General features: G+C 48.5%; 1 protein-coding gene across 2 annotated transcripts; it reads left to right on the top strand.

Moving 5' to 3' along the window:
• Positions 1 to 248: 248 nt before the first annotated feature.
• Positions 249 to 1286, top strand: FOXB2 (forkhead box B2). 2 transcript variants are annotated; one of them, XM_054186472.1, is made up of 2 exons: positions 249 to 606; positions 718 to 1286. In XM_054186472.1, the coding sequence occupies exons 1-2, from the start codon at positions 249 to 251 to the stop codon at positions 1284 to 1286; spliced, it is 927 nt and encodes a 308-aa protein (XP_054042447.1). The 2 variants fall into 2 exon arrangements, with proteins under 2 accessions (XP_054042447.1, XP_054042446.1); XM_054186471.1 differs by having other exon boundaries at positions 249 to 1286.
• Positions 1287 to 8606: the final 7320 nt, after the last annotated feature.

Below are 8606 nucleotides of genomic sequence, written 5' to 3'. Positions count from 1 at the left end.
GCGGCGAGACAAGCGCATCCCGCGGGGGGAGGCTGCCTGTGGGAGCCGTGCGCGGAGGCCGCCGGCGGGCCGCGGGGGGGGTCGCGATCGCGCGTGGGCCGGGCGGGTGGCGCCCAGGATGTAGAGGCGGCGGCGGGGCAGGGCAGCGCCGTCCCCGGCATCCCCAGCCCGCCCTGCGCGGGGCAGAGCGGAGCCCGGCGCGGCGCGGCGGGGCGGTGCGGCCGCGGGAGGGCTGCGGCGGGGCGGCGATGCCCAGGCCGGGGAAGAGCTCGTACAGCGACCAGAAGCCGCCCTACTCCTACATCTCCCTGACGGCCATGGCCATCCAGCACTCGGCCGAGAAGATGCTGCCCCTGAGCGACATCTACAAGTTCATCATGGAGCGGTTCCCCTACTACCGGGAGCACACGCAGCGCTGGCAGAACTCCCTCCGCCACAACCTCTCCTTCAACGACTGCTTCATCAAGATCCCGCGCCGCCCCGACCAGCCGGGCAAGGGCAGCTTCTGGGCGCTGCACCCGGACTGCGGGGACATGTTTGAAAACGGCAGCTTCCTCCGCCGCCGCAAGCGCTTCAAGGTCGTGCGCCCCGAGCATCACCTGCCCGGCGGCGGCGGGCCGGGCGGCGGGCCGGGCGGCGGCGGCCCCGGCAAGCCCCCGGCGCCCGCCCCGCACATGGTGCACTACTTCCACCCGCACCCGCCGCCGCCGCCGCCGCCTCCCCCGGGCAAGGTGCCGGGGCTGGCGGGCTCCGAGGCGGCCGTGGCCGCCGCCGCGGCCGCCGCCGCCGTGGGGAGGCTGCCGCAGTTCTCGCCCTATGGGAGCAGCCAGCCCTCGGGCTTCAAGCATCCCTTCGCCATTGAGAACATCATCAGCAGAGATTACAAGGGCGTGCTGCAGGCCGGCGGGCTGCCGCTGGCCTCGGTGATGCACCACCTGGGCTACCCGGTGCCCAGCCAGCTCAGCAGCGTGGTGAGCTCCATGTGGCCGCACGTGGGGGTGATGGACTCCGTGGCCGGCGTGCCCGTGTCCCCCGACTATGGACCCTTCGGGGTGCCCGTGAAGGCGCTCTGCCACCCGCCGGCACAGACCATGCCCGCCGTCCCGGTGCCCATCAAGCCGGCGCCGGCGATGCCCGCTGCTTCGGCCATCCCGGCTCTGACGGTCGCCGCCTCGCAGATCTGCCCCGCCGCTTCCCCGTCCGCCGCTTCCCTGCTGGAACAGACCGGGAGCAACGCGGGCCCCGAGGGGAAGGGCTCCCTCCACTCCGTCCTGGTGCACTCCTAAAGGGCAGGGGGTCGGGGGGAGAGAGGCCCCCAGGCTCCCAGTGGAGAGGATGCGGGGGTCCAGGGCACGCGTGCGGCACGGAAACCCGATCGATCTCATGACTATACCCCCGCTGGTGTCTGTGTTTGTGTCGTGTACAATCAGATTATTTGAGAGCCGGGTCGCAGGTAAGAGCTTCTATCATCGTTAAATATCGTTAGTGGCGGAGAGGTGATATGAAAAGTCACAGCCGGGGCCAAAGGGGCTGGCTCGGCGGACGGGGCCGGCAGGGGAGGTCTCCCCGCCACCACGACAGCCTGCGCCACGGCGCGGCCCCGCAGCTCGGGCTCCCCGCCGAGCCCCCCGCCCGGGCCGGCCGGTCCGGAGGTCCCACGGGACGCGGGACCCGGTAGGAGAGGGGCTGCAGTCTGCCGGCGGCCGCGGGGACCAGGAGGGTAAAACCCCCTCTGAACTCTGCTTCTGCCCCGAGGGACGGGAAACCTCTGCCACACCGTCCTGTAGATCTTGCTGCCGACAGAGGCGGGCAAAGCTGTTACCTTGGAGCCCCGCGAGCTGCGGGGCCTCAGGACGTGTAATGCTCGCTGTTTAAAGAGTAAGCTTTAAATAGTTCGATAATTAGTGGTAATTTAAATGACAGCGGCACTGACGGCGAAGGGGTCCTTTAACTAGCGATCACTTGTCCTTCCCCCTCACACTTTTACAGTCCACCGCAACATTTCACATCGGAGGGCAGTACCTTAGGAGGGACTGAAGTGTGACCTGGCCTCTCAAGCTGTGATCGAGTGTCCGAATTCCCTAGTTTCTCATTAAAATAAAACCAGCCCGGCGATTCGTAGACTGTACTTTTCACATCACCTTTTACCGCTCACAGATACCGCTATTTTGCATGTGTTGCTTGGCGTTTCTTCCACGTGAGTGTGAACACTAAAATCTGCGGGAGGGGGTGGGGGGGAGGGCGGGGGAAGCCAACAGAAAAACGGTTAAAAAAATTATTCGGGAAAAGCACTTTACTGAAAACAACCTTCCACCAGACGAGGGGTCTGTGTGAAGCAGAGGGATCAGAAGTCAGAGAGCGACGCACTGGCTGATGAGTCCCGGCTGGTTTGTGAGTGATTGCTGCCATACCCTGTCTGCCCTGCTGTACACCAATGCTCATTAAAGCCCATCTATTCATTTGCTTCTGCTGGTGCTGATCTTTAAAATAGCCGCCTTTCACACGGGTTAAGAAAAGCGTGCTCGTAGCTTAGGTTCGCACTCTCTCCCCCGCCCCCCCCCGAAACTGACAGAAGTACCCCAAAGTTTCCTTGGCGGCAGAGCAAGGGGAGGAAAGGGAAAGAAACCTCTTACAGGTAAATCGCTTGCTGCAGACACGCTTTGAGTCGCCGCGACCCGCAGCTCAAGGGCGAAGCGCCGGCGGTCGGGTCTGAGGAGAGGGCACCGACTCGGATCCCGATCCCACTGGAGGCAATTGGAGTTTTGCCACTGGTTTCAGTGGGTGCTGGATCACAGCCGCTGTCTGTGATTTGCCCGCCTGATGCCGGCGGACCTGCCGTGCCCGGAGGCGCCGGGTGGCAGTCCCAGCCCCTGGGACTGGGACGGAGCTCCTGCCTCAGACTGCTCCGTCTTGGTGGCCCTCCAGCCGGAGAAAATACCGCTAGGTAAAGCAAACTTGTTTGGCCTCGGGTGCCGGCTACCCAAAGTTTTCCCCAGGCACACTTGTGGCGTCTGCTCGACCACTCGAAATTCAACTGGAACTGTTGAATTTTCAGTTGTTTCCTCTGCTCTAGAGGGGGGTTACATTTTAACTTCTAAAATTATAACATTCCTAGCGCTGAAAAAATAGTACTAATAATGTTATGCTAGTGAGGCACGGATCGGTATCACGGTTTGGAAATAGGACTGGAAGGGGTGCTTCAAAAGTTTTGCAGCCAGATAAACCAATCGGTAATCAGATATCCAAAAGAAATGGGAAAAAGAAAGAAAAGAAAAAGGAAAAAAGTGCTTTACATTTTCTTTACTCCGCTGTCTTCCATTTTAGGCAAGGAGCCAAGTCAATATTTCTGCTGCTAAAAACCAGTTGCTTATAAAGAAAGCAGTCCCCCAAATAAACAGCGAATAGCACTAGTTCTATGATAGCTCGATATTTTTAAATATATTCCACCGCTCTCGATGTGGCTGCTGTCTAGAGCACCAAAGCATTTTAGGGAAGCTGAGTTTTCCCCTCACATCGGTCTAAGGGGCAAGAGGAATGGGAAATCCGGAGCAGAAGAAGTAATCCTCCTGGGAATTATTCAGAGGATTCTGGGCAGTTTTAAGATTCTGGATAACCTTCTGAATTTCATCGCCCGAAAACTCTATTTGGTGTAAGGAGGCCGGTCCCGCAAGCACCCGGCGACCCCGGGCAGGGAGCCGGAGGCGGCCGGGCAGCCGGGGCAAGTGTCGCGACAGAGCCCGGCAGCCGGGGCAGGTATCGCGACAGAGCCCGGCTTCCGCAGCAGGGCGCCCGGCGCAGGGGGTGTCGCGACAGGAGAAGGTGTCTGGCTGCAGCCGAGGTGGAGCTGAGGGTCCGACCCTCACCCAGCGCCTGGGGGGGAACACTCCGGGGGGTGGTGTCTCAGGCAGCGATTTGCGGGGTAAATACGCGGTGTTTGCCATAAGGCTTTTCTCATCCGCGGCAGTTTAGGCGAGCGGGGAGTCTAGGCCACGGGTCACTCGCCCAGAGGGTTTAGAGTAACTCCCAAGGCAGCTGCCTGCACTTTGTATGACCAAAAGACGGTGCCCTTCCCTGTAGCTCGTGCAATGAAAATTATAGAGGGTTAGAAATGATAATTTCAGACTGCCAGAGGGAAAGGGAAAACTAACTAATTGAGAAATATTTTCTAACTCGTTTATACATATTTTCTTTATTTCTAAGGACTCCATCTCTAAACACAGCCTTTGCAACATTACACAAATTTTGCATCAACAACTGATAATCTCAATATATAAACAAAACCAATCCCAATGCTGCTTAAAAACAGATGATGGTACAAGATGCAGAGAAATGAAATAGTATCCTTTCCTCCAAGCAGAAAAGGTGAAGAGTAAGATTTCACCCTGGTAAAGGGTAAGATTTTTCGCTTGACAAATCAAATAGGAAAACAGACTTGTGCTAGTGACAAGATTTTGCCTGTCTGCTGTACCAGTACACCTCATGCAGAAGCCACTTGCCTTCAGATTAAAGCACGTATGTGTTCTGCACAGAAAAGGCAGATGAGCCTTTACTGAGGGGGTGTAGGCAGGGTGGTTGTAAACCGAAGAAACAGATGCAAGCAGGACAAGCAAGCTTAATCTTCATATCATTAGACTGCCAAAGGTAGCGAAGCAAAAGTTAGTGTTAGAAGAATGGAGGCCTAAGAAAAGGCATTGATTCCACCCCAGTACACTTCTGATTTACTGTGGTTAGCTCTTGTAGTGATTATTATTTCTACCTATGGGAAACTATTCCTAACCGAGGCAACACTTGGTGTATTATGAGTCCATAGGGCAGGCAAGTCAAGAAAGAAAAGCCAATGCAGCAAAACTTGTAGAATTAATCTGTTCTATGGTCTGAAATACAACAGCAGTGTTTCAGTGGTTATATTCTGATTGCAGTGATACCTGCTGCAATGTAACTACCAGTGTTACAATTGAAACTCTGGGCCCCACTGATGCAGTCCTGAAGTCCCTCCAGCTAGAAATTGATCCAGCAAATCACTTTGAATTTTGCTGCCGCTGTTTGTGGGATCAGATTTTCCCTTTTATTGTAAGACTTTATTTTAAATCATTATCCATAAAGCCTATTTTAAGATATAGTCATCCCTGTAAGTGCTTGAAATCTGTAATAGTCTCAGTTTTCTAAGTTCCACCTCAGTTTCTGAAGTTTTGCTGAACGTATGGTTAGATTAACATAAGGTATAATTTTAGACACCTACATGGCAAATACCAAATCTTAGTGCCTACAGGACCCATACATATTTAAGTATGTTACTCATTTGTTTAAAGAATCAGTGGTCTTCCCTCTTTGCTCATACAATGTGGTCACTGGCACTGCCCACGTAGGGTCGCCTAATGGTTAGAGCGCTCTTCTCTGAACCTCTGAAGGAAATCTAAGTTCAAGACCACTTCACCTCAAAAGGATTCACGTTCACTTCCCTGTACCAAAATGGGCCAGCTGAAAAACAGCACATGGAGAAGAGTTACGTTTTTTGGTGAAGTTATGCTGTTACATTGCAACAACAGATGTAAGCTTCATGAAGTGCCAAATAAGCCACAGGCCCTGGGTACTTTTCTCCAAAGGCAGAGTCCTACAGTCATTGGAGAAAACACATAATAGATGAAGAGAGGGAAGGAAGGATAGGAATAAACGGCAAATTTTCACAGCAGAGCACCATACAGACTGGTGTTGAATGTCCCAGAAATTCATAATTGTGGTATGTAAAAGGTGAGTCACAGGGAAGTGAAAAATGTTTACTAATATTATATAATTCAGACTAATAAAAAAGAACAGCTGACAAATTGGGAGCTGCCAAAAGATATCCACACTGAGTTACAGGATAATAAAGCGGAAAGTGAAATTCATTGTTGATATATGCAAACTGATATGCATGGTGAAAATAATCCTGAATTTATATACATAACAAGAAGTCCTGAACTTAGGATTCTTATGAAGTTATTGTAGATAGCTCTATGAAAATACTGGCTTAATACTCATTAGCTGTAAAAAAAGCAAAATTAGTAGTAAAGGAACAGAGAACACAACAGAAAAATAGCATGTTCCTGTTTAAATCCTAAGTAAACTGTAATGCATCAGGAAGTTCTGCAGGTTCCTCACAATCTGAAAACAGATATGTTAAAACTGGCAGGATGCAGAGAGAATCAGATGGGATAATTAAATGTATATCTTCTGTACAAGCAGCAATTCAACTGTCTAAGACTCTTAAGCATGGAAAGCAAGGATATACTGAGATGTATGACACAAATTTACAAAACCATGTGAGACCTAGAGAAGGTGACTAAGGCATACTTGCTCTTTCTTTCTCTTAATAGCAGAGCTGGGAGTCATCAAAAGAGTTCAAAGCAAACTGAAAGAGGGGATACTTCATGCAGCACATAATTATATACTGCAATTCATTGTTGCAGGATGTTGAGGGTGTTAAAATAGTACATGGGTTGGAAGAACAACTGGAACATTTGTGTAAGTTAAATCCACTGAGGGTCATTCCGTAAGAAGTTGCTACCTCTTGTTCAGATTTGCTATGCTAGTAATACATTTCTGAAAGTATTACGTGCTTTTCCTGTCCTGCTCTTTCTAGAGCATCTGTTGTTTGCATACTGTTGGAAGCTGTACACTGCGATAGATGAACACTTGGTCTGACCTATGACAATTGTTCTTAAACAGAGAGGGGACTGGGGTCTGTGACTTCTATTTCTAGCCAAGTGTCCTAAATCAAAGCAATTCTTTAAAGTTATTTCAGTGTATGATACATGAGAGTAGACATTATGGATGCATGCAGAGATGCAGATGCAAAGAATCCAAGCTCCAGAGGCTAACTGCACATGTTTTATATGAAAAATACTATAAGAAAATACTTCCTTCTGGCAAATAGAGTGCCCCACTGACTGGATTAATTTACTTATTTTCTGGTGAAATCAATTTCAACAATTAGAAAGTTTCAGCATGAGAGACAGAGACACCTTTTTATTCCATGCCAGTATAACTGATAGAGTAGACCGAGTATACGTATGGATTTGAATCCTCTCTAAGATTGAGACGCAACTCCAAATGTCTGCATCCTGGCAATATCATACTGGGCTTATCTATGTGATGCATGTCTGAGGCATCCATGCTGGTCTATGCATTGACAGAGGTGTCAGTGTACTACTTTTGTCTATACCTCCTACTCTGGTTATAGGATCAGTGAAAATAAACTGCTTTTTGAAGGAGAAAATAATAAAATTCTGACACATGAAAAAATATAATTCTGATGCTGAGCTTCACAGTGCTTTAAAATAAAAGTTTTAATGCATTTGACATCAATATAGCACAGAATCTTGTAATATTTCTCTGGACTTCACATGGATGCTTAATCTACACTGGGAGAGGTATTCATTTTCAACGAGATACAAAAGTCTGTTTTTAAGGCAAAACACCTGGGAGAATGGTGTAAGACCACACTGCATTATATATCACTCATTAAAATAATCAATGGACAATAGACATTAGCAGCCCTTTGAACAACCATAGGGACCAGGCATGTGCCGCTTCTTAAGCCAGAGAGTCATCTTAAAGCAGACATTTGAAAAAGTAAAAACAACTTGACATTCTATGTTAACTAATCACTGCCCCTTACTGTCAAAAGGTAGGTTTTTGGCTGAACATCAGTGTTACCCAGTGGACAAATTATTAGGTTCTTTTACTGGTAAGAGCTGCTAATTTTTATTCATTATCAGTCTTCAATTTAACAAAAAAAGGTTTTTAACTCCATGTACTACACAACAAGCTCCCAGTGTGGATCAGGTCTTCCTTTCATGATGATCTGAATAACCTGAAACTCAATTAATTCTGGATAAAAATGCAGAAAGAAAGGAGAAAAATGTATTTTCATGTACTACTTGCACCATAGAACTGCTACTGGAAAATGATAATTTGCTGGGAAAAGTGTAAGAGAACTTAGTAACATCATTGTAGTAGCCATTTGTGTCTTATTAACATGTTGTTTTATGTGGGATGTGTGATTCAGATTTATCCTCTCCTAAGGCTTGAAATTAGCATTTTCTTAATCCCCACGTGGTCTTTTAACTGTGGTTGGTATGAATTTGAACCATAACAGATTAGTAAATATGCAAATTATTGTGATACTTCATATGCTTAATAAAATGTATGGCTGTAACTGGCAGGTGCTTACATCTCATTTAACTGATTGTTACTGATGGCTTATAAAAATCTTTCGTGGTAGGAAGAAAATGCAATGTAATGATACATTGCTGGCTGATTATTACAATATACAATTTTTAAAGCTGAATAGGATTTTTGGGATGAGACCTAGAAAGAGAATCAATTTACTGCATCTTCTTCAAGTATTTGCAACAGAGATAAAGACAAAACCATAAAAGGATGAATATGATACATCTTCAAAATTAAGTTACACTAGTTGCACCAGTGAAAGAGATAACAAGTGAATTGAGATCCTTACTGAGCCTCTGGTATCTTTACATTAGATCTGTTTACAAGATTTTTTAAAAAGCTGCAAATGCCCCAGTTTACTCACCAACTCCAGTGCTAAGAAAAAACACAATAAC

The sequence above is a fragment of the Rissa tridactyla genome, chromosome Z (genome assembly GCF_028500815.1).
Source record: "Rissa tridactyla isolate bRisTri1 chromosome Z, bRisTri1.patW.cur.20221130, whole genome shotgun sequence".
Taxonomy (NCBI): domain Eukaryota; kingdom Metazoa; phylum Chordata; class Aves; order Charadriiformes; family Laridae; genus Rissa; species Rissa tridactyla.
The sequence above is the reverse complement of the archived record's forward strand: the minus strand, read 5'-3'. Positions and strand labels throughout refer to the sequence as shown.

Coding starts and splice junctions, on each gene's coding strand:
- FOXB2 (XM_054186471.1), top strand. CDS start 249: ATGCCCAGGCCGGGGAAGAGCTCGTACAGCGACCAGAAGCCGCCCTAC.